The 27,674-nt window shown below is 38.8% G+C and overlaps 1 protein-coding gene across 4 annotated transcripts; it reads left to right on the forward strand.

Moving 5' to 3' along the window:
* Positions 1 to 245: 245 nt before the first annotated feature.
* On the forward strand, positions 246 to 11,412 carry LOC306870298 (LIM domain transcription factor LMO4.1-like; the record flags this gene model as incomplete). Of its 4 annotated transcripts, XM_079417486.1 has the most annotated exons (6): positions 246 to 547; positions 5,477 to 5,546; positions 6,370 to 6,611; positions 9,259 to 9,355; positions 10,864 to 11,022; positions 11,249 to 11,412. In XM_079417486.1, the coding sequence occupies exons 2-6, from the start codon at positions 5,526 to 5,528 to the stop codon at positions 11,255 to 11,257; spliced, it is 528 nt and encodes a 175-aa protein (XP_079273612.1). In that variant the 5' UTR covers positions 246 to 547; positions 5,477 to 5,525. The 4 variants fall into 4 exon arrangements, with proteins under 4 accessions (XP_079273612.1, XP_079273614.1, XP_079273613.1 ...); XM_079417488.1 differs by lacking the exon at positions 5,477 to 5,546 and having other exon boundaries at positions 6,366 to 6,611; XM_079417487.1 differs by lacking the exon at positions 11,249 to 11,412 and having other exon boundaries at positions 10,864 to 11,028.
* Between the last annotated feature and the right edge of the window lie 16,262 nt (positions 11,413 to 27,674).

Here is a 27,674-nt window from a genome sequence, read left to right on the forward strand (position 1 = left end):
TTTAATAGCTGTGGATAAAGACGGCTTTTAAATCCTTTCAGCATAAATCAGCCGTGGTGATTATAGGCAATTTAAATTACTTTCAAATAGTTTAAGTTGCCCAAACAGCCATCCATCATCTTGTCAAATGCCACGCCCCCTCGCCGCTCATTGGCTGTTGGGGTTGCACCTATGGTACGTCATCAGAGGAGTGACTTTAAACTGTTCTCCCTGCTCGTTCCTGTGTAATTTCAGCGTATGCCAGAAACAAGATTTCGCAGACTGGTTTCAGACACTAACTCATAAGAAAGCGAGTTATACATTCTAGTTTTAAGAAAGCGATCATGTGGAAAACTCAACACTAACAGGAACGGTGTTAAAGTTTGTTGGAGCACGCGACACTCGGATTATCAAAAGCGCATTTTCTTCAATGCTTTTTTTTGTGTGGACGAAAACAATATACATATAAAAACAAAACAGCCAGGCTCTCACTGTTGATCACCGTGCAATAACTTTGAGAGTGATCCCACCACATTTTGACTTCTTTCCAGACTCCGTACAAATAACGGTGAGTAAAAACATTTATTTAGAGTTTTATGAGTATAATTTCTGACCTTGTTTAACGAAACTTTACATTGTCTTGGCTGCAACTTCCCTGTACAGTAACTCGCAGGCTGTATCTCAAATCATAGTGAGCTGCCATCCTAGACAGCTGGGCTCTAGGTAAAATGCAGTCTGCACACTATTGTTTTTGAGACACAGTCTTGATGCACGCTGTCACTGAAGTGGAGAATTGTGCACAATGGGGAGTTGTTAATTAAAGAGACCCGTTTTAATGAAACGGCGAAGCGTGTAGTTATATGGCCCCAGAGCGCATTATTAAAAGAGAAGGGTATACTGCTAATCAGGGTTTGGTCATTTGCTCTCTGGACTCGCTACTATTTTTAGATGCTGCAAACCGTGGTGTCATGCTCATTTATTTTAATTATCAGCGACCCACACTGTTTACTTGTTGCGTTTAGTGTTATGACAGTAAAAAATCACAGTTACAGTCAATTAATATTTTTCTAAGGTGACCGTCTCAACAGATGTCCCAACCAACAAAAGGAAAAGCATAATAGTGTGTTCTTAAGTGTCCTACAACATTAGGGTAGTAATTGATGATATGTGATTTGTCTCGTGGCGGAGACACCAATCCATCAGTCTGCGCTCGGTATTGTGTTTCTCTTCATTAGCTTCTGTTTTTGCCTCTTATTTCATCAATCAGCCTGTTAGCCAAGTGGAACTGAACGAGCCTCCCCCTCTCTGACCTTTCTGATGACAGCGTTTAAATAACGAGAGAAAGAAAGAGTTTGTATTTCCAGAGTAGCTCCTCACTTCGAAACTAGTACTTGGTTGACCAGTTCAATTTATTACTTTGGGAAAACAGGATAAATACTCGACTTAAACACCAGCTTTTTCACCATAAATATTTATTTATGTTTTAAACTGTTTTTATATTAAACTCACATAGGATATAAATGACTAAAAACTCTTTAAATAGGTAAAAAAGAGTTAAAGTTAGTCTGTAGAGCTTTTATGAGATTCTCCACTCGCCATATAGTAAGTTCTTTGATAAATCTGCCTATTGTTGTACAACTGTTCTCATATATTACCCATTTGCCTAGATTTGCCTGTTTTAAGTTTGTTAAAACTTTGCACGCTGCTTAAGCAGTATGTATGCCATATTTTGGCTTGCTTTTTAAGCCAGGAGTTGGTCATAACACAATGCAGACTGCTAAAGATGTAGGCCTATAGTGTCACAAACTCCTGCTACTCTGTGATAACACACTACATTAAGCCTCATAGCTTAAAAAGCGTTTCCAGTGAAGGATTAACTTACCTAAGTTATTAGAGGGATAATGTAATTGTTCTGTATTGAAACAGCCAAGCCTCAAAGCGTGTGATATTCCCCCAGGGTCCCATTCGGCAGCATTGTCTCTCTCGCTCTCAGGTCTGCAGGAAAGGGATGATTAAAAAATGGGGGATTTGCATTTTCATGAAATTAGCTGTTGCAAAGTTATTTGGCAACCTGCTTTGGAATGGCACTTCTGCAGGTGTGTGGGAATGACAATGTATGGTGCTTGTTACCGGTGTCAGTTATGGAGAAAAGGTCCTGAGGCAAAATCTGTTTGTGTAGGAGCGCTGAATAAATTTAATTTTGGTTCAGGTTTATAATCTTGTACAGCTGGTCCCAATGCATTTAATAAGATATCAGGCTCATAGTTCTTATACGACTTACAAATATGCCCAACTCTGACATGACAATGAAAAGATTAGAGCCGAGGGTGTCAGAAATTGGTTTAAACCATTGCCTGGCAAATTCTCCAATAAGAATTCAGGCATGTAGGTTCATGTCGGTTTCAGGATACTTGCGGAGGAAATGCTTACGCAGCTCTCTGAGCGTTGTATTAGACCTGTTTGGTCAGTTTTATCAGGTAAGGTGAGAGAATGTAAACCACATATGCACAAGATCTCTCTTTCCTGGTTATTTTTATGAACTTTGCCAATGCTTGGCTTTAGGATCTCCACCTTTTTATTTTTACTGCATAAACTGTGTGTAATGTTTTTCACCAAAATTATCTTTCATCCCATGTATCATCCAAAATTCAAAGGGATAGACCCCCCCCCCCCCCCCCCCCCCCCCCCCAAATGACTATTCTGTCATTTACTCACTGTCATGTTGTTCCAAAACTCTATGACTTAAGGATGGAATACACTACATGACTTTTAAAATCTGAAATTATTTTAAAACACTAGGCATCATAAACTTGTCAACTGTGTAAATGGTTACTGAGGAATAACTAAGAATAATAAACAATATACCACCAGACTTTCAAGTTTTTCCAAACAAAACTAACTACAGAACACTAAGCTCATTGCTAGGAGAGGCATGACAAATGAAAACAAAAATCGGCTCAAAATTTCAAACAACTAAAAAAGCTAAAAGATTCGGCGGCCATCATACGCTATGTGATTTTCTGTGAAATCTGTCAACTCTTTGGCTTTCTGCAACCAGCATCAGCTCATCCAGACTATAAATTAAGGCAAAAATCTGGGCAAAAGTTGTATAGTGTTGTATATATTCATAATATCTTTTTTGTGTCTCATAGACAACATGAGGGTGAGTAAATGATGACAGAATAAAATTTTTTGGGGTGACCTGATGTTCATGCTTCTGTTTGTGGGAAAACACATGGCAGCCAGTATCTTATGTCCGGCACAAGGCTAAGAAGACAGATAGGACCGGAGGAAAGCATTCCCAATCATTTAGAGCGAAGCACAAAGAGCTTTCCTGTTGCTTTCCTCTCCTCTTTTGACCCCTGGTCGACCCTACCAATCAACAGGGCTCAGTTGTGACCTCTAACATGGCCTCCATCTCCAGTATGCTGCCGACTGACCTCCTTTAGAACAACAGAGGGAGGAAATAACAAGTGATATAGCCTCTGCCAGATGTCCAAAACCTCTTCCTCACATTGCTGCTGCCTTCCAAAAAGAGCAAACTGCACCGCCTGGTCCTTACTGGATTTTGCTGAGGTTCTCCAAATGCAGCAGTGAAGCTCGCTTTGTGTCTCTTCAGAAAACAATGCAGAGATACAAAGTTATTTTTAGAAATAAAATGTGCAAACATTTCCAAATGTGTTGGAGCAAATGTATTGTGCCTCGAGCCTGAATGTCTTTTGCTTAGTTAGACGGTCTAACCTTCTCAAACCACAGTCTTCGTGCTTATTTTAAATTAAGTCAGAAATGGCAATATGTTGGTCTGAAGCTAGATGTAGTAACACTGTACTAGTAAAGGCTGATTTATCGTAGGCTATGCGTCAGTTTCCATTTATAGTTCTGTGTGGTATATTATATTATGTCCATTGCCGTCATTCACATTCTTTCCGATTTGTGTATCGTTCTCTATCAAGCTAGCTAAATATTTTAAACTTGTGAATTCTTGCTAAATATGCAGTTATATTACGGCCGGGTCGTTGACATGAATTGTACTCGTGATGGAGCGCTCTTGGAGAGAGTGAAAACCACGCCGCTCCGACTTTAAAAAAAAATCCGTGGCCGACCACTGAGCTACGGCGTAGGTTCGACGCAGAAGTATAAATTGGGCTTAAAGGTGGGGTAAGCGATTTCTGGAAGCCAATGTTGATATTTGAAATCACCAAAACAAACACGCCTCTACCCCAAAAGGGTCTTGCCACTATTTTGATAACTCTGCCCCACACATACGTAATCTACGCAACGATTAGTTCTGTGAAACAAAGCAAAACCAATGCTACACCGTGTCTACACCGGACGTGAGCTACAAGTTTGTTTTGGTACTCAGCCCCGACTCAGTTTTCAAAAGTTTTTGAAAAAAAACATACCTCACCTTTAAGTGTGTGTGTGTGGTGAATATGGTTGGTGGTTAGTCTGAATTCATCCTTCTGGAACTGCATAAGGCTGTTTATTGAGAGTGGGAATAGTTTGCTTGCTCGCAGGGAAACGGCTGGTGTACTAACTCATCAAGGGAATACACTCGACATAAGTGAAAACATATTCAAACTAAAATCTTCAGACAGGGAATGACAATTCAGCTGCACTTTCATTTACAAAACATCCTTAATAGTGGTTTGTGTGGTGATTGAGTTGTCATGTTGGTTGAAGGCTGTTTACCACCACAAGGCATACTGACTACAAACTTGGACGTATCATTAAAAAAAGTGAAAATCATGATTTAGATTAGCATTCTTATTTAGAAAAACCATATAGATATGACCCCTGTTCTCGGATCAGCATTCACACTCTGAGATTGTGTACTCTGAAAGGGAGCAGACTTTAGTTTGTTCTTATGGTTCCAGTTACTGCCATTTGAGAGCTGCACTGCCTCCAGCTGGGCTTGATCTCCACTCATATTTGCAATGAACGTTCTGGAAATGAGCTGTAGATAGAAACTGATAATGTTAAGGCAGATATAAAAATCTGTGGACTACATAATTTCCATAGAATTGCCTGCAGCATGAGTTTTATTGTAGTTCCGTGGCAATAACATTGCACTTAAGATTTTGTTTTTTTTCAACTTTTAACTGTGACTTTTCTTGAGGTACTTCAACACCATTATGTTTGTACAAACATATTTTGAATGCATTTGTTATTAATACAGATTGAATGTGTTGATCACAATGTTACAAACTTTTGTTAATAAAATATCACATTTATAACAGTGTTATGGTGGTCATAGGTTGTTTAGCGATGCCCTAAAGAATGACTGTTTTACATTCCTGTTACTCATGTACATACCGTGTACTTATTATAGTAATTACAATAACTTGGTAATAACTAGGTACTAACCCTAACTCTAACCCAGCCACATGTATATTACCAGTACTTTCTTAGTTAGGTACACTGTAAGTATATGTAAGTGTACGTACTGTATAATAAAGTGCAACCGAAATGACTTTCTGTTATTCATTCATTTCAGTAGCACCACAGGTTCTCGTGCTAAGAGAGGGCTGTTTTCTGGGCAGGTGATGACAATGACATACAGGGAAGTTTGCTCTCAGCTTCATTAACCGTTTATGATATAATCCACAAACGTTTTCTTTTCTTGCTACACTGCATTGTGGGATAAAAATATTTTGTTATGCTGATTATTGTTCCCTTTGAGTGGGAACCTTATTTACCTTTCTTTTTTTTCTTCTTTTTTTCTCCTAGGCAGTATAAAAATGTTACAGAATACAATTGGTTGCACCATGTTACATAGAGAAAATAAGTTAAATGTTATAACTGATTCTTATGTGTAATCATAACTTAATGTCAATCTTTTAAAAGCATGAATATTCCACATTTAAAAAAAGAAATATTTATAATACTAAAAATGGTGGTAAATGACAGAACATAATTTTAGTTGTAATAAAACATTTGCAACAACCTGAAGGTGACCACAGCCACAATAGAAAGAAATAAAATGTCAGAGAGTAAAAAAAACAACAGCATTATGTGCTCAAGTTGCTGTGAATTCTGGGAACCCAAGCACTAACTACTGTAAACATATCCCTATTGCAGTCACTTATGTACCACAGTAATTTTCCTAGTCTTATAATCCCAATTGGTCAGTCAGTTTTATCCTTTTTTCTCTTGTCTGGATGGGGACATTGAAAATGCAGTAAACAACAGGGCGAGAAATATATCTGTCCCATCATTCTGCAATGACATTTCCTCAGGATGATAAGAATGTATTATGGTGATGTGTTTGAAGAGGTTTGGAGGAACATCTCTAATGGCTGATCTTCTGATAGTGGTAGAACGATGTCATTGGATGACATAGGCCACATCTGCTGATTTAAGATCTTCTCCGCTCTATCCCGCAGGCAGGCGATGGTGAACAGCCGCGTGGACACCGCCGCCGTTGCGGTAACAGGAGGCAGCGGCGGGGCAGTGCGCTCCTGTGCAGGCTGCGGAGGTCGGATCTCTGATCGCTTCCTGCTCTTTTCCATGGATCGGTACTGGCACACGCGCTGCCTCAAGTGCTCATGCTGCCAGGCTCAGCTGGGAGAGATCGGCAGCACCTGCTTCAGCAAAGGAGGAATGATCCTCTGCAAGAACGATTACATCAGGTACTATAAGAAACGGGCAGTTGGGGATTTGGTTGGACTGATGAAGAAATGCTGAATAAGAGCAAATAAATAATGTTTCTGGTCACAGCATGAGTGTTACAAAAGAAGGATAGGAAATCTGTGGATTTTACTGGGACAAATCAATAAAATGTCTTTGATTTGTGAACTTGATCATTCTTTCATATCGTTTGGCAAATCTCCTTTCCTGATTTACCAGACACAGGATATTTAGAAGGATATTTATTTAGGCCTAAACTGAAGAAAATAGATAAAACACTACCAAATCTTGCATAAACAGCCTTTTTTTTTTAGTTTATTATGTTAGTTATCTTGCACGGCTTTTGGTTGTGCAGAGTTTTTCTATTTATTATTTCATATTTATTTTGAACAAAATGATCATTTTAAATTTAAATGAGTAAACCAAATGTTAATTTGTCCATTTGTGAAAAAATATTTGATCTGAAATTAGCTGATTTTGTTGGGATGACTGTAGAGCATTGTCTGTCATACTGATGTTAAACATCTTTTTTGAGGCAACACATTTACTGCATAAACTGTACAAGAAAAGTTCACCGATCATGACAGGAAGTGTGTGGGTGCGTTTAACATGGCATCTGGAGCAGCCATATTCCTCAAAGACTCCCCACATGCTTTTCATGTGCCATACACCTCTTTAGACTCAAGCCGTCTTGTTTAACCACATGGTCGGTGATCAAATTAGAAGTCAACTCAGAATTGTCATTTTTTTATAAAGTTTGACCAGTCTACAAAACAACCGTAACCTTGTTTTGCAAACCCTAAAAATCGTTCGTTTATTTTTCTGCCGGTTTTCGCTGGGGTCTATGATTGCTCGTATGTCTGTATGATGATTACATAGCTCTTTGATTGAATTTGGCCTCTATTCCCTTGTATATTTTGAGCTGAAGGCTCCAGAGGTGCTGAGATTAGATTTGTTTATCGCCGAGGCTTTGAAATTGACCTCTGTGTGTTTGGATGTGTGCAGTGATGCATTGGTCCATGACGGCACGGCATTGTTGCCTGTTAGACCCACACTGGTCTGTTTGGACCGCAACCAGGGACGTCTGACTATTTGGCATTGCCACACAGACATTTTTTTTGCATGTGATTGCTGTAGAAGTGCCAGAGATGCCTGCTGAAAAGTCAAACAATCTCATAGATCCCAAAAACGAAAAGAAACTGTGCAGCCCTGCCATATTTAAAATAAATATTACAGATACAGAAGAGTTGTTATTGTTAATATTGTAAGATAATGTACAGATTGAGTTTAAAGCAACTGACAAACTTTTCAGTCAGTCCCATGTTATTAATATATGTACATGTACATCTAATATATTGATATTATATACACAAAATATAATATTAGACACAGTATATTTTATTAGAATTATTATATTTGTTTATTAATATTAATTATATTCATTTATTTTATTTACATTTCAATTAAAGATGTATTCATATTATTATTTTTATTAATAATTATTTTTTTAAGTGATATGTCTAATTTATTAATTAGACATATCACTTACAACATTGTAATTCATCAAACATGTTATAGGCCTATGTGTCAAGAGTGGTCTTATGGATATTTCCTTTAAGAGTGCATGTAAGGTGTACTCAATCTGCAGTGTATTAAATATGTATAATAAAGCTAATCAAAAGGGCAGAGCTTCATTACCAAATGACACAGCATGGAGCCTGAGGTCTGATAAAACTAGGGTGCATTAATTAGGGAGAACATGTCTCCTTTCTGCCGTCTCTTATTAAATTACTGTTTGGATTAAGATCAAAAATTCATTACTGCGAGCAGTCAGAGCTGGGACAGTGATGGCGGAAGAGGGGTTGAGAGAGGGCAGGGGGAAAGGAGAAAGTGAGGCAGTGAGAATTAGCTGCCAAACTGGTCTGGTTATCGTCACAAAGACCCCAGGGAGGGAGTGGAAGAAATGTTTCCTACTAAAACACGACTGTGACATGCTCCAGGTGTTCTGAATGAAAACAAGTTGTTTGTGTGCATGTGTGCGAGTGGAATGCGTGTATGTTGCATGTTGTTGTGGATTTTATCTCTATATGACCGAGTGTGTGTAGAAGATGTGTTTTTTTTCTTTCAGCTCATCAAGCGTGCAACTTGAACTCATTTGAGTGTTCTCCTAAAATTGCCCATAACAACCTCAAGCTCAGGCAGCAGAGTAATCAAGTATACCCTAATTAGGAGCCAAGGGTGGATCAGAGGCTCCTATAGCCACCCCCCACCCATTGCCACCAATTACACTGCCACTCAAGATTAGCTGATAGGCTGCAGTCTAGGACTAGAGGGGCTTTGGTGCCCTGCCATCCAAGTCACACACTCACAAACACACACATTGCAAAAGCACTCAAGCTACGGACGCAAAAATGAATTTCCCCAATTGTGGGAGGAAAAGAAGTGGATCAGCGTAAGACGTTTTATTTTCAGGGTGATTTGCGTCTCATTTTGCAATATGGGAAACCGTTTTTTTATCCCTCAAATGAGAAATCACTTAAGGAAACATGTATTTTGGATGTTTAAATGTGGTGACTTTCAACTGATGTTTTATCAGTTTAAATATGATTATATATTTAATTCATCATTGTTTTTCCCCTCGCGGTGCAGGTTGTTTGGTCACAGTGGAGCCTGCAGTGCATGTGGACAGTCTATCCCTGCCAGTGAGATGGTGATGAGGGCCCAGGGTAACGTCTACCATCTAAAGGTGAGCCATAGCCTGTTGGCAAACACTCACGTATTGTCAGTATTAATGAACGATACATCTGTCCATAGGTTTCTTTTTTTTAGCTCAATTTAAAAAACAAAATACAAGTCAGTGGAACGATAGACTTTTCTCTGCTGACACATTTCTTTTTGTCACACAGATGTACGTCAGAAGAAAAGATATGTTGCTACTTTTGTTGCATCGTAGCTTTAAATTAGTAGAAACAAACAGGATAAAGACCAGAATATTGAAAAGTTGTAACTGTAATTAATTTTCATTATACACAATAGTGATACACTGTTTATTGTACTATATAATACGTATGGACAGATAGCAATTTGTCATAGAGTCTAACTTCAATTATTTACAGTAGACTAAATTCTTTTGTGATCGGACTGAGCTGCTGCATAGACACACAACTGTTGTACTGCCCTACATTGGCAAAACACAGCAGCGTGACTAGCTTCAAAAAAATGCAGTTGGATGTGATTGATGTGGATTTTCACTGTTGAATCTTAAAAAAGATGAGACAAAAATATCTGTCACAGGACAGGTCATAGACCAAATTACTCAACATCGAATCTTGAACGGTTACAATTTATGAACCAATCCCAAACATGAGGGAACATTGCAATTACCTAATTTCCTTTGACACTGCCAGCAGGAATTGCTCAACATGAGTCAATATTTCATATTTAGATTTGTGAAATTGTACTTCTTTTTGAGTGTTGTATTGCAACTCCCTTAAGACTGACATTTATAATTCTTCCAAAAAACAACGATTTGGACCCACATCCCATATCTCCAGAGTGAGAATTAAAGGGATTTTTATATTAGCGTATGTTTATACTTCACATTATTTGGTTGGAATGGAAACATCTGCGAAGTCTTGAAGTAGCCTCTTTTTGAGGAAATATATTTCTCTTTGAATTGTCAGCTGAAGTCTTGCATTTGCTGAACACTGATAGCAGGATGGTCTCAAGAGATGCCTACCGAAACTAATCAACTAACCGTTTTCCCAACTGCGCCACACATTCCTTCTTAATTATAGTGGTGTAGGTGTCAACCTGTCTTAATAATATTTGATTGGAAAAGGAAACCATTCCCTGATTAAGCTGAGTGGATCGGTTTGGTTTCCCAGTGGTCTATGTTTGCATAAGTTTGCAAAATTGGGTAACTACATACTGACAAAATTTCTCATTTGTGAGTGTCTGAAGAAATGTGAGCTTGGAGTGTAATAGATTTTTTCAAACAATGCAAATGTACCATGTGTAGTCCCTCTGGTCTCCCCCCCCCCCCCCCCCATTTCTTCTAATTGTGGAAAACTATTTATCTATAAGTCTTTACATAAGGGACTATTTATATACATGACTTTCTTTCTCGTATCTAAAAATACAAAAGATGTCACTAATTCCATTTCCTCTCAACTTGAATTTTAGTTTAGTTGAAGACATTTATTAAATGGCACACCAGATGTCCAATGAAATAACCCTTTGCTTTGTTAACAGTGTTTCACTTGTGCCACATGTCGAAATCGCTTGGTGCCTGGTGACCGATTTCACTACGTCAACGGCACCATCTTTTGTGAACATGATCGACCAGGTGGAGCTTTGCTCAGTAGTCACCTGACCCCCCTGCAGAGCAACACCCTCCTACCCGACCAAAAGGTATGATATAAATACTGCGAACTGATAAGAAATCTTTGTGCAAACCTTTTTAATGTCAATGATATCCCTCAACTTGCATTTAAAGCTGTAATTTTAACAAATGTGGTAAATGTTCATTTGTACCAGATGATAGAAAAACAAGATAAAAACAAAGAGAGACTGCTATACTGCGTTATTTTTCCTATTTAGAAAATAAACTGATTGGTTATTTGATGTTTTTGCTCAGGTGTGCTGAGAAAACATGGATTTATAATTTGCGGCGTGCCTTCTCTTCATATTTTTCCTCAAATCTTCCCCTCAATCTATCATTGTGAATGTCCACCGACACCCAAGACTTCCACTTTACTTTTGTGCATCCAGCCAACTTAGAAGAAGGATTCAGAACTACGCAAGTACCCCAGCAGGCACCGGACGTCAATATGACGTCAGATTGACGTTGGACCCCAACGTCGGAGAGACGTTGTATTTTGGTTGAAAGTGAAAATCGGGTTGACGTCAGAACGCAACGTCAGATTGACGTCAGAACCCAACGTCAGATTGACGTCAGAAACCAACGTCAGATTGACGTCAGAACCCAACGTCAGATTGACGTCAATCTCCGACGTTGGACAGACGTTGTATTTTGGTTGAAAATGAAAATCGGGTTGACGTCAGAACCCAACGTCAGATTGACGTCAGAACCCAACGTTGGACAGACGTTGTATTTTGGTTGAAAATGAAAATCGGGTTGACGTCAGAACCCAACGTCATGTTGACGTCAATCTCCGACGTTGGACAGACGTTGTATTTTGGTTGAAAATGAAAATCGGGTTGACGTCAGAACCCAACGTCATATTGACGTCAGAACCCAACTTCAGATTGACGTCAATCTCCGACGTTGGACAGACGTTGCATTTTGGTTGAAAATGAAAATCGGGTTGACGTCAGAACCCAACGTCATATTGACGTCAGAACCCAACGTCAGAATGATGTCAGAACCCAACGTCAGATTGACGTCAATCTCCAACGTTGGACAGACGTTGTATTTTGGTTGAAAATGAAAATCGGGTTGACGTCAGAACCCAACGTCAGATTGACGTCAATCTCCAACGTTGGACAGACGTTGCATTTTGGTTGAAAATGAAAATCGGGTTGACGTCAGAACCCAACGTCAGGTTGATGTCAGAACCCAACGTCAGATTGACGTCAATCTCCGACGTTGTATTTTGGTTGAAAATGAAAATCGGGTTGACGTCAGAATCCAACGTCAGACTGATGTCAAAACCCAACGTCAAATTGACGTCAATCTCCGACGTTGGACAGACGTTGTATTTTGGTTGAAAATGAAAATCGGGTTGACGTCAGAACCCAACGTCAGATTGACGTCAGAACCCAACGTCAGATTGACGTCAGAACCCAACGTTGGACAGACGTTGTATTTTGGTTGAAAATGAAAATCAGGTTGACGTCAGAACCCAACGTCAGATTGATGTCAGAACCCAACGTCAGATTGACGTCAATCTCCGACGTTGGACAGACGTTGTATTTTGGTTGAAAATGAAAATCAGGTTGACGTCAGAACCCAACGTCAGAACCCAACGTCAGATTGACGTCAGAACCCAACGTTGGACAGACGTTGTATTTTGGTTGAAAATGAAAATCGGGTTGACGTCAGAACCCAACGTCAGATTGACGTCAGAACCCAACGTTGGACAGACGTTGTATTTTGGTTGAAAATGAAAATCGGGTTGACGTCAGAACCCAACGTCACATTGACGTCAGAACCCAACGTTGGACAGACGTTGTATTTTGGTTGAAAATGAAAATCGGGTTGACGTCTAAACCCAACGTCAGATTGACGTCAATCTCCGACGTTGGACATACGTTGTATTTTGGTTGAAAATGAAAATCGGGTTGACGTCAGAACCCAACGTCAGATTGACGTCAGAACCCAACGTTGGACAGACGTTGTATTTTGGTTGAAAATGAAAATCAGGTTGACGTCAGATTGATGTCAGAACCCAACGTCAGATTGACGTCAGAATGAAAAATGCAACATCTATCCAACATTAGAGGTTGACGTCAATCTTACATTAAATTCTGATGTCAACCTGATTTTTGTCAGCCTCCAACAGTGGACAAACATTGCATTACATCCCTATCGAAACTGGCCATTACCACATTTGTTATCAACCTGTGAATACAAAAGGAAGAGGAGTTAAATGTCCAAATAATTAATTATACATAACACATTATGAACCGCTTGTTATAGTTTGTGTTAGGTTTGTCATATCTAATGTAGATGTCACATTGGTTCTACTATGGTGCTAGATGGAAGATCATGGGCCCACCCAAATTGCTATGCTTTTATCTTCTGAAGACAAAACTGATATTGCACAATTTCAAACATTTACTTGGGTCTGTTGTATGTACACAAAAGTGAGAGAACAAACAACTGACTGAGCAAATTATGACTCTTATATGGTACCAAAAGCAATGTTTTTGGATATTTCACACTATGAGTTCAGTAACATCAGCAGTCTGTCATTATTTTGTAAGTTGGCAATATTAGCACAAATTTGCAAACAAGGCTTGACATTAACATAGAATCATCCCATATTTAAGGCAAATGAATGGTATTCCACATTACATCAATATGAGCGTGGTTTGTCCCATTTTTTATTTACTTCAGTTTTATGTTTGGCAACCGTTACTGCCAGTCATTTGACCGTTTCTTTATTTTTTTTTAACAGTGTAAAACTGTTATTTTATGGATTTTTTACTGACCAATTAAATAAAGTGATATCACTAAACCGTGTACAGAGGAACACTGTCCTTTCACAGATTTTCCTAGATTATTATGATCAAACGCATTCAATAAAGTGCTAAAAGTAAAATACTAGTCTAAACGTTCTACAGAGAAACACTTCTTATTTTACAGGTTATTAAAAAACAAAAAATTATAGTGTTAAAGGATGCTGACAATTGTAAATTAAAAGTTTTATTTTGAAAGACAAAATACAAAGTCTCTACATATACTGTACAAAACTGAAAATGCAATCATTCAGTTTTTGAAGTAAAACAGTGCAAATTTGAAAGGAAATACATTTCAAATACATTTCAACATTTAAAATACTGTACCAATTAACAGAACAGTTTGAGGAGAAGTTAATGAGTTGAATTAAATATTCTCAGCACAAGAAATACAAAATATCTACAAATTTCAAACGACTATTAATTCTAAAGGCGGGATTACACTACATGACTTTTCAAATCTGAACAGATTTTTAAAACACTATGCATCATACATACATTCAGGTCCTTAAATATTGGGACATCGACACAATTCTAACATTTTCGGCTCTATACACCACCACAATGGATTTCAAATGAAACGAACAAGATGTGCTTTAACTGCAGACTGTCAGCTTTAATTTGAGGGTAAATCAGGTGAACGGTGTAGGAATTACAACAGTTTGCATATGTGCCTCCCACTTGTTAAGGGACCAAAAGTAATGGGACAATTGGCTTCTCAGCTGTTCCATGGCCAGGTGTGTGTTACTCCCTCACTATCCCAATTACAATGAGCAGATAAAATGTCCAGAGTTAATTTCAAGTGTGCTATTTGCATTTGGAATCTGTTGCTGTCAACTGTCAAGATGAGATCCAAAGAGCTGTCACTATCAGTAAAGCAAGCCATCATTAGGCTGAAAAAACAAAACAAACCCATCAGAGAGATAGCAAAAACATTAGGCGTGGCCAAAACAACTGTTTGGAACATTCTTAAAAAGAAGGAACGCACCGGTGAGCTCAGCAACACCAAAAGACCCGGAAGACCACGGAAAACAACTGTGGTGGATGACCGAAGAATTCTTTCCCTGGTGAAGAAAACACCCTTCACAACAGTTGGCCAGATCAAGAACACTCTCCAGGAGGTAGGTGTATGTGTGTCAAAGTCAACCATCAAGAGAAGACTTCACCAGAGTGAATACAGAGGGTTCACCACAAGATGTAAACCATTGGTGAGCCTCAAAAACAGGAAGGCCAGATTAGAGTTTGCCAAACGACATCTAAAAAAGCCTTCACAGTTCTGGAACAACATCCTATGTACAGATGAGACCAAGATCAACTTGTACCAGAGAGATGGGAAGAGAAGAGTATGGAGAAGGAAAGGAACTGCTCATGATCCTAAGCATACCACCTCATCAGTGAAGCATGGTGGTGGTAGTGTCATGGCGTGGCATGTATGGCTGCCAGTGGAACTGGTTCTCTTGTATTTATTGATGATATGACTGCTGACAAAAGCAGCAGGATGAATTCTGAAGTGTTTCGGGCAATATTATCTGCTCATATTCAGCCAAATGCTTCAGAACTCACTGGACGGCGCTTCACTGTGCAGATGGACAATGACCCAAAGCAAAGCAAAAGCAACCAAAGAGTTTTTGAAGGGAAAGAAGTGGACTGTTATGCAATGGCCAAGTCAATCACCTGACCTGAATCCGATTGAGCATGCATTTCACTTGCTGAAGACAAAACTGAACAAGCAGGAACTGAAGACGGTTGCAGTAGAGGCCTGGCAGAGCATCACCAGGGATGAAACCCAGCGTCTGGTGATGTCTATGCGTTCCAGACTTCAGGCTGTAATTGACTGCAAAGGATTTGCAACCAAGTATTAAAAAGTGAAAGTTTGATTTGATTATTATTCTGTCCCATTACTTTTGGTCCCTTAACAAGTGGGAGGCACATATGCAAACTGTTGTAATTCCTACACCGTTCACCTGATTTGGATGTAAATACCCTCAAATTAAAGCTGACAGTCTGCAGTTAAAGCACATCTTGTTTGTTTCATTTGAAATCCATTGTGGTGGTGTATAGAGCCAAAAATGTTAGAATTGTGTCGATGTCCCAATATTTATGGACCTGGCTGTATACTGACTTTGTAAATCGTGACAAAGGAAAACTGGGCATCATACACTACATGACCGAGGATCATACACTACCAGACTTTAAAGTTGTTCCGAGCACAACAAACTCACTCAGAAACATGAGCCTTGGAGACGCGTGACAAATGGAAACAATATACGTTCTAAAATCGGCTGAAAATATCAAACATTTTTGATATCCTCCAACTGGATAGAATCTGAGTCTGAAGCTAAAAAACCGGAGTCTGTGACTATCATACACTATACGATTTTCTGTTGAATCGGTCAACTATCAAATCTGCAGATTGGCTCTGACTTTCGGCAACTAGTGTCAACTTCTCCAGACTGTAAATTGGCAGAAAATCAGGACAAAAAACGTGTAGTGTATTCCAGGCCTAATTATATATGATGCCCAGCTTTCCTTTGTCATTATTTACAAAATCGGTAAGTGTATGATGCCTGGTGATTTAAAAATCTGTTCAGATTTTTAAAAGTCGTGTAGTGTATTCCAGGCTTAAAGGGATACTCCACCCCAAAATGAAAATTGTCATTAATCACTTACCCCCATGTCGTTCCAAGCCTGTAAAAGCTTCATTCATCTTCGGAACACAATTTAAGATATTTTGGATGAAACCCGGGAGGCTTCTGTCTGTCCCATTGACTGCCAAGTAAATTACACTGTCAAGGTCCAGAAAAGTATGAAACACATTGTCAGAATATGTTATGTAATGTTATGAAGCGATGAGAATACTTTTTATATAGAAATACAACAAAAATAATGACTTTATTCAACAATTAGGCACCGTAACGTCTCCTCTGCATCAGCACAGCGCCATTTTGGAGATTATGCCCTGGACGCAAAACACATACACTCTTCTGTATCAGCCTTGACACAGGGATGCGCTGTTTGCGTTCAAATCAAAGCATAAATCAACGCAGAAGACGCATCCCTGTGTCGAGGCTGATACAGAAGAGTGTACACATTTTGTGTCCAGGGCGTAATCTCCAAAATGGCGCTACGTTGACACAAACAGTATTCTTGTCGCTTCATAACATAATGATTGAACCACTGATGGCAGACGGAGTATTCTGGCGATGTGTTTCATACTTTTCTGGACCTTGACTGTGTAATGTACTTGGCAGTCAATGGGACATTGACAAGCCTCCCGGTTTTCATCCAAAATATCTTAAATTGTGTTCAGAAGACGAACAAAGCTTTTATGGGTTTGGAACGACATGGTGGTAATTGATTAATGACAAAATTTTCATTTTGGGGTGGAGTATCTCTTTAAAACTGTTTCATTATTCAGATGTAAATTTGTGTAAACAAATTTCCTGAAGAGGAATTCTTGAGAAGCAATTGAAAAAATTAGGGTTAGTATCATAATTTTTTTCTTTGAAAAAGATTGTGCAGGGAACTGTACTTTAGCTTGTATTATCCCAATCAGGTTTATAGTGTTTTTATCAATATTCGATTGACCCTTTTGGGCTCCAATATAGCTCTGATAATATATGTGGAAAAAAATTACATTGTATTTTAATCCTGAATACTAGCTACACAAGTGTAATAAAAAGTAAAATCAAAACATACAAATAAAGGTCCATGATTCTGCACCAGAAGTGACAGACACAGTAGATAAAGAGCAGTCCTCCAAATCTGAAGTAATCAGCTGGATCCTTGCTGCATCTGGGGGTTAAATAAAAAAAAAAAATACAAAAAAAAAAAAAAAGACGACAGATTTATTGAAAAGTCCTTAAAAAGGAGGATTCCATTTATGTACCTTTTCTTTAAACAACATTTGACATTGAGATATTCTGACTAATTTAATTATTTAGCTGTGACCTAATGGTTAGAGAGGCAGACTCGTAGCCTGAAGGTCATGGGTTCGAGTCTCAGTCCTGGCAGGAAACCCACTAGTGTAAACAGGGCTTGAGGTACCCTTGAGCAAGTTACAAGTTAACCCTACTTGTAATTATAAATACATTTACATTTAGCAGACGCTTTTATCCAAAGCGGCTTACACTGCATTCAAGTTACAGTTTCTACATTTTATCAGCTCTTGCTTTCCCTGGGAATCGAACCCATGATCTTGGCGTTGCTAGCGCCATGCTCTACTATTTGAGCTACAGGAAATACAAATAAAGAAATGAGTATTCGCAACAAATAACAACTTTTCCCAGATGTAAAAAAAATGGCAATTAGTACACTAAAAAAATAAATATAATATTTTTATCAATTGCTAAAATGCTAATACCTGTATATTTTTAACTAATAAAATTATTAATCTGTTTACACTGCTTTTCTATCACACGTGGGTGATGTCTAACAAATGTACTTGAGGAGATCATTAAATTACTCAAGTATCTTCATACTTCATCCACCTTATTCCTAAACGCAGAAGTAAGCCTATGGGCGAGACTTCAAGTTCATTAGCCTTAAATAACAATAACAACATGCAGTAAATAGTAAAACTGTTTGTATTACAAACCAGTGTGTTCATAATTAAGATAATACACTAAAATAATATGGTATGACAAACCAATTTGCAATATCAAGCACCTAAACGAGCAGTTCTGTACAGCTAAAAAAGTAAAAATATCTGGAAGCAAGACCCATAAAATCTATAAATGGGCCATTTTTATGTGAAGAATAAGGTGGATATGATGAAAATTATGTCATCATTTACTCACTTATGTCTTTTCCAACCTGCATAACTGACTTTTTTTTCTGTGGAACACAAAAGAAGATTAAAAAAGACATGAGGGTTAGAAAATGATGAGGGAGTTTTGATTTTGAGCGAGCTAAACTCAAGAATTAAGTTTGAATCAGAGTGGTGCCTTGGTGCAGAGTTTGCCTGCTTTGCCCATGTTCACATTTCAGCACATATAATGGCACATGATCATTAAAGTATTATGAATACTCACTTTTACAGAAGATCATATGGCAGAAGATTTTCAATCCCAAAACCTCTGGACCATGAGAGGGAAAACACACACACACACACACAAATATTTAACAGGTTTAATAAAACAATAGTAATTGTTGACTTACTGACAGAGACAGAGACAGAGACAGACAGGCTTACAGAAAGTTTGGCTACTCACCAGCTTTATACAAACACTTAGCAGCTAGCAGTAAGTTGGATCCGAACGCATGGTTTACATAGTATTCTTCAGGTGCTTTCATGATCTCTCTGTTGAACACATGTCAGTTGTTCATGTTCCAGAGTGAGACATTTTATTTTACAATAAAATAACAATATCGTTATTTTTACTATTTCATTCTGTTATTAAAAATAAGATCAGCAAAAGGCGGCCTTCAGTATAACTCATATTAAGGTCCAGCTCCCGCTATTTATTCTGTCATTCATGTAGCTGCTATATGTATCTATTACATAAACCTCCAGAACTTGTAGTACTAACGCTACGCGGATATATTTACATTTCGCAATATAAAAACAACAACAACGAGTCACTTTTAATCACGCCCAAGACATCGTCACACAGCCTTATCTGGACAGTATTAAAACATAATAACAAAACACAGTAACAGATTTTGTCATCGCGATTATCATATCACTTTAACAGTAACAAAAAAACATTTATAAGAGGTACTTACCTTCTGTGTTTCCATTATGTGTCCATAGCCATTGTGTCTGTGTTCTCAATCGACACCGCATAACTCAAAATCGGTCAAAATAATAACTCATCTGTCAGATATGCGACAATCATGTGAAAGCCATTCCTAGAGCACTGAACGGAGCAGGACTGCAGATAAACAGAGCTGCTGTAACGACTGAGCTCAATATTCAAATCTGAGCGGGAGGAGGCGTGCCCTGCTGTCATTGGTCAGATTCCTGGATGACATTCAGATTAACCAATCACGAACAAAGCAACATAGAGACGTCAAACAACGTTGTAACTGTAGAAAAAAAAATGTTTTAAACAAAAGATAGCAAATATGTATTGATTTTTATTTTTTAGGCTGTTACATGTAAGTAATTGGTAAAATTGTGTTTTCACTTATGCTCAAAACCAGGGTCAGGTACATCTGTGCCATTCACTATTCACCTATAATTTCCATATGAATTTATAGTTAAAATAGGGTTAGGTTTAGGAGTACAGAGAAGGTGTGTACATGTCTGGCTATACTTGTAAATTACAGTTACATTCACATGACCAATGATGACCCTTTTGAACTTTAACAAATCCCTTGCCTCAACTGTATAACTCTTATGCCTAAATGCAGCTGTGCCTACAACTGTGGCATTTTCTATATCTGACCCTTTGCTGTAAGTGTTACACCACCTGTTGGTTTAGGTTTATTCCTTTGTCCACAGTAACACTTACTACAAACACTGTCATAATTGCAACATTTGTCTACAGATTACACTGTTGACTGCAGTGGCAATGCTGTTACAGCATTCGTGGTATGGGAAAATGTAAACTGTAAATGTTGATGTGCGACTAATTCAACAATAATTGAGGCCTTTGATAATGAATGTACTCTTATTCATTTCATCACTGTATTGCTTGCAACAGCAAATGACTCCGTGGTTATGCAGTCACCTCACAGCAAGGTGTTTCCATAACGCAGACATGCACATTTGACAAATTGAGGATTCTACATTTTCCATATTTGAATGTATGTTTTCTACACATTGCATGGAATGTATGCATTCCAGTCCTCTCAGACCCTTTTCTCTATGCTCTTGTTTTTTTCTCATTTCAAATTTCTCAGTAGGTATAGGGTTTCTCTCACACAAATAACAAATGCATACTCTGATCAGATAGCATACCAATATTTTTCGATGTATGTATGACGTGTTTGTGAAGTCAATGTTTTTTTGTTTGAGCTTTTAAAGATTATGCATACTTTTCTCTGTTCACAATTTCCATTGCAAAGCTATTTGGATCAGATGGTGTGTGAGCAGAGGCATGAAAGTTTCAACCTGGAGAGTAGTGCAGCTTTAAAAAACAGACTATGCATATTTTGATGTAATGAAATAAGTCAGCTATATTTGTGTTCAGAATTGCAGAGTTTAAATGTAAAAACACCTAAATATAAAACTGATATGATGTGCTTTAAAATTACAAAGAAAAATGCTAAACAGCTATGGACATAAACCTTTAATGAGCTACATATTACAGATTATTTGTATGAATTTACATTAATTTATATGCAATTTAAGACAACAGAAAAAAATTGAGTATAAATAATACAACCATTTTCCTGTCTTAAAAAATGAGAACTACTATAATTTGTGATTAATAACATTATAGCTACTTAAAATAACATTTGTTAATTTATAGAAGTTGTTCTAAAGAATTTTGCTAATAATTTAAAATAACAGAAAAATACTGTAAAAACAGCATTAAATGTACAGTTCTCTTGTGAAATTTTTATTTATTTTTTTTACCTCATGACTATATCAGTATTTGACGTCAATATGACATCGGCTTAAGATGTTGGCTCGACGTTGGATTTTGGTTTGTTAATGCCACAACCTAAACCTAACAAAAGATCAACGTCTAATGATGTAAGAATTTGACGTTGTGTGTACATTACCATTATAACATCTACGTGACGTTGGGTTTTGGTCGCCATACCTAACAACTGAATGTCAGTAACTGACATGAATATGACGTTGGCTTGAGACGTTGACTCGACTTTGGATTTTAGTTAGTTAATACCGCAACCTAAAAATAACAAAAGACCAACGTCTAATGATGTTAGAGTTTGACACTGAGTGGGCATTACCAATATGACGTCTAGGAGACGTTGGGTTTTGGTTGCCATACCTGACGACTGTATATGAGTATTTGACGTCAATATGAACGTGGCTTAAGATGTTGGCTTGACGTTGGATTTTGGTTATTTTATGCCACAACCTAATACTAACTATAGATCAATGTCAAACGATGTTATAATTTGACGTTGTGTGGACGTTACCATTATGACGTCTAGTCGACGTTGGGTTTTGGTTGCCATACCCGACGACTGTATCTCAGTATTTGACGTCAATATGACGTTGGCTTAAGACATTGGCTCGACGTTGGAATTTGGTTAGTTAATGCCACAACCTAAAAACAACGTCAAATGATGTTAGAATCTGACGTTGTGTGGACGTTACCATTATGACGTCTAGGTGACGTTGGGTTTTGGATGCCATACCTTACGACTGTATATCAGTATTTGATGTCAATATGGTAACAACCTAAAAACAAAGTCAAATGATGTTAGAATCTGATGTTGTGTGGACGTTACCATTATGATGTCTAGGCGACGTTGGGTTTTGGTTGCCATACCTGACAACTGTATATCAGTATTTGACGTCAATATGAAGTTGGCGCGACGTTGGATTTTGTTTAGTTAATGCCACAACCTAAAAACAACGTGAAATGATGTTAGAATCTGACGTTGTGTGGACGTTACCATTATGACGTCTAGGTGACGTTGGGTTTTGGTTGCCATACCCGACGACTGTATATCAGTATTTGACGTCAATATGACGTTGGCTTAAGACTTTGGCTCGACGTTGGATTTTGGTTAGTTAATGCCACAACCTAAAAACAACGTCAAATGATGTTAGAATCTGACGTTGTGTGGACGTTACCATTATGACGTCTAGTCGACGTTGGGTTTTGGTTGCCATACCCGACCACTGTATATCAGTATTTGACGTCAATATGACGTTGGCTTTAGACGTTGGCTCGACGTTGGATTTTGGTTAGTTAATGCCACAACCTAAAAACAACGTCAAATGATGTTAGAATCTGACGTTGTGTGGACGTTACCATTATGACGTCTAGTCGACGTTGGGTTTTGGTTGCCATACCCGACGACTGTATATCAGTATTTGACGTCAATATAACGTTGGCTTTAGACGTTGGCTCGACGTTGGATTTTGGTTAGTTAATTCCACAACCTAAAAACAATGTCAAATGATGTTAGAATCTGACGTTGTGTGGACGTTACCATTATGACGTCTAGGCGACGTTGGGTTTTGGTTGCCATACCCGACGACTGTATATCAGTATTTGACGTCAATATGACGTTGGCTTAAGACGTTGGCTCGACGTTGGATTTTGGTTAGTTAATGCCACAACCTAAAAACAACGTCAAATGATGTTAGAATCTGACGTTGTGTGGACGTTACCATTATGACGTCTAGGCGACGTTGGGTTTTGGTTGCCATACCTGACCACTGTATATCAGTATTTGACGTCAATATGACGTTGGCTTTAGACGTTGGCTCGACGTTGGATTTTGGTTAGTTAATGCCACAACCTAAAAACAACGTCAAATGATGTTAGAATCTGACGTTGTGTGGACGTTACCATTATGACGTCTAGACGACGTTGGGTTTTGGTTGCCATACCCGACGACTGTATATCAGTATTTGACGTCAATATGACGTTGGCTTAAGACGTTGACTCGACGTTGGATTTTGGTTAGTTAATGCCACAACCTAAAAACAACGTCAAATGATGTTAGAATCTGACGTTGTGTGGACGTTACCATTACGACGTCTAGGCGACGTTGGGTTTTGGTTGCCATACCCGACGACTGTATCTCAGTATTTGACGTCAATATGACGTTGGCTTAAGACATTGGCTCGACGTTGGAATTTGGTTAGTTAATGCCACAACCTAAAAACAACGTCAAATGATGTTAGAATCTGACGTTGTGTGGACGTTACCATTATGACGTCTAGGTGACGTTGGGTTTTGGATGCCATACCTTACGACTGTATATCAGTATTTGATGTCAATATGGTAACAACCTAAAAACAAAGTCAAATGATGTTAGAATCTGATGTTGTGTGGACGTTACCATTATGATGTCTAGGCGACGTTGGGTTTTGGTTGCCATACCTGACAACTGTATATCAGTATTTGACGTCAATATGAAGTTGGCGCGACGTTGGATTTTGTTTAGTTAATGCCACAACCTAAAAACAACGTGAAATGATGTTAGAATCTGACGTTGTGTGGACGTTACCATTATGACGTCTAGGTGACGTTGGGTTTTGGTTGCCATACCCGACGACTGTATATCAGTATTTGACGTCAATATGACGTTGGCTTAAGACGTTGGCTCGACGTTGGATTTTGGTTAGTTAATGCCACAACCTAAAAACAACGTCAAATGATGTTAGAATCTGACGTTGTGTGGACGTTACCATTATGACGTCTAGGAGACGTTGGGTTTTGGTTGCCATACCTGACGACTGTATATCAGTATTTGACGTCAATATGACGTTGGCTTAAGACATTGGCTCGACGTTGGATTTTGGTTAGTTAATGCCACAACCTAAAAACAACGTCAAATGATGTTAGAATCTGACGTTGTGTGGACGTTACCATTATGACGTCTAGGAGACGTTGGGTTTTGGTTGCCATACCTGACGACTGTATATCAGTATTTGACGTCAATATGACGTTGGCTTGACGTTGGATTTTGGTTAGTTAATGCCACAACGTAAAAACAACTGAAGATCAACGTCAAATGATGTTAGAATCTGACGTTGTGTGGACGTTACCATTATGGCGTCTAGGCGACGTTGGGTTTTGGTTGCCATACCCGACGACTGTATATCAGTATTTGAAGTCAATATGACGTTGGCTTAAGACGTTGGCTCGACGTTGGATTTTGGTTAGTTAATGCCACAACCTAAAAACAACGTCAAATGATGTTAGAATCTGACGTTGTGTGGACGTTACCATTACGACGTCTAGGCGACGTTGGGTTTTGGTTGCCATACCCGACGACTGTATATCAGTATTTGACGTCAATATGACGTTGGCTTTAGACGTTGGCTCGACGTTGGATTTTGGTTAGTTAATGCCACAACCTAAAAACAATGTCAAATGATGTTAGAATCTGACGTTGTGTGGACGTTACCATTATGACGTCTAGGCGACGTTGGGTTTTGGTTGCCATACCTGACCACTGTATATCAGTATTTGATGTCAATATGACGTTGGCTTTAGACGTTGGCTCGACGTTGGATTTTGGTTAGTTAATGCCACAACCTAAAAACAACGTCAAATGATGTTAGAATCTGACGTTGTGTGGACGTTACCATTATGACGTCTAGGCGACGTTGGGTTTTGGTTGCCATACCTGACCACTGTATATCAGTATTTGACGTCAATATGACGTTGGCTTTAGACGTTGGCTCGACGTTGGATTTTGGTTAGTTAATGCCACAACCTAAAAACAACGTCAAATGATGTTAGAATCTGACGTTGTGTGGACGTTACCATTATGACGTCTAGTCGACGTTGGGTTTTGGTTGCCATACCCGACGACTGTATATCAGTATTTGACGTCAATATAACGTTGGCTTAAGACGTTGGCTCGACGTTGGATTTTGGTTAGTTAATGCCACAACCTAAAAACAACGTCAAATGATGTTAGAATCTGACGTTGTGTGGACGTTACCATTATGACGTCTAGGCGACGTTGGGTTTTGGTTGCCATACCTGACCACTGTATATCAGTATTTGACGTCAATATGACGTTGGCTTTAGACGTTGGCTCGACGTTGGATTTTGGTTAGTTAATGCCACAACCTAAAAACAACGTCAAATGATGTTAGAATCTGACGTTGTGTGGACGTTACCATTATGACGTCTAGGCGACGTTGGGTTTTGGTTGCCATACCCGACGACTGTATATCAGTATTTGACGTCAATATGACGTTGGCTTAAGACGTTGGCTCGACGTTGGATTTTGGTTAGTTAATGCCACAACCTAAAAACAACGTCAAATGATGTTAGAATCTGACGTTGTGTGGACGTTACCATTATGACGTCTAGGCGACGTTGGGTTTTGGTTGCCATACCTGACCACTGTATATCAGTATTTGACGTCAATATGACGTTGGCTTTAGACGTTGGCTCGACGTTGGATTTTGGTTAGTTAATGTCACAACCTAAAAACAACGTCAAATGATGTTAGAATCTGACGTTGTGTGGACGTTACCATTATGACGTCTAGTCGACGTTGGGTTTTGGTTGCCATACCCGACCACTGTATATCAGTATTTGACGTCAATATGACGTTGGCTTTAGACGTTGGCTCGACGTTGGATTTTGGTTAGTTAATGCCACAACCTAAAAACAACGTCAAATGATGTTAGAATCTGACGTTGTGTGGACGTTACCATTATGACGTCTAGTCGACGTTGGGTTTTGGTTGCCATACCCGACGACTGTATATCAGTATTTGACGTCAATATAACGTTGGCTTTAGACGTTGGCTCGACGTTGGATTTTGGTTAGTTAATTCCACAACCTAAAAACAACGTCAAATGATGTTAGAATCTGACGTTGTGTGGACGTTACCATTATGACGTCTAGGCGACGTTGGGTTTTGGTTGCCATACCCGACGACTGTATATCAGTATTTGACGTCAATATGACGTTGGCTTAAGACGTTGGCTCGACGTTGGATTTTGGTTAGTTAATGCCACAACCTAAAAACAACGTCAAATGATGTTAGAATCTGACGTTGTGTGGACGTTACCATTATGACGTCTAGGCGACGTTGGGTTTTGGTTGCCATACCTGACCACTGTATATCAGTATTTGACGTCAATATGACGTTGGCTTTAGACGTTGGCTCGACGTTGGATTTTGGTTAGTTAATGCCACAACCTAAAAACAACGTCAAATGATGTTAGAATCTGACGTTGTGTGGACGTTACCATTACGACGTCTAGGCGACGTTGGGTTTTGGTTGCCATACCCGACGACTGTATATCAGTATTTGACGTCAATATGACGTTGGCTTTAGACGTTGGCTCGACGTTGGATTTTGGTTAGTTAATGCCACAACCTAAAAACAACGTCAAATGATGTTAGAATCTGACGTTGTGTGGACGTTACCATTATGACGTCTAGTCGACGTTGGGTTTTGGTTGCCATACCTGACCACTGTATATCAGTATTTGACGTCAATATGACGTTGGCTTTAGACGTTGGCTCGACGTTGGATTTTGGTTAGTTAAATGCCACAACCTAAAAACAACGTCAAATGATGTTAGAATCTGACGTTGTGTGGACGTTACCATTATGACGTCTAGGCGACGTTGGGTTTTGGTTGCCATACCCGACGACTGTATATCAGTATTTGACGTCAATATGACGTTGGCTTTAGACGTTGGCTCGACGTTGGATTTTGGTTACTTCCCAACACAACCTGAAAACAACTAAATATCAACGTCAATTGACGTCGGTCTTGGACGTCAAATAAACGTTGTCATTAGACGTTGGCTTGACATTGAATTTTGGTCACCTGACGTCGCGACCTAAATCCAACCTAATATTAACGTCATATGACGTTGTGTGCCTGCTGGGACTGTGGGTCACTTGCGAGACAATCACCCCTAACGAGGGAAACATTCAAATGAAGAAATCTGAAAATAATCACTCATATACTCATATCTGGTTATAGCTGGGATGGCCTGACCCTGAAAGCCTTAGACTCTATTAAAGAGCAGCTAATTAAAGCTGGGGTGATTTTGTTCCCTTTTGAGAAGTTTCTCAAGAAATGTTGTGGATGCTACCTGACATTTTGGACTGTATGGGTCTGGATTATGAAAGATATCACTTCTTGCCTACAAAATGACATCCATAGATCATAAGACTGTTAAAACTCAGTTTTGTTTCACTGGTGGTTGCCTTTTGCTTACAGGCGCTTTTCACTTTAAGTGTAATTTTATCTTCTTTGAAAACGTT

The sequence above is a fragment of the Barbus barbus genome, assembly GCF_936440315.1.
Source record: "Barbus barbus genome assembly, chromosome: 5".
In the NCBI taxonomy this organism is placed as follows: domain Eukaryota; kingdom Metazoa; phylum Chordata; class Actinopteri; order Cypriniformes; family Cyprinidae; genus Barbus; species Barbus barbus.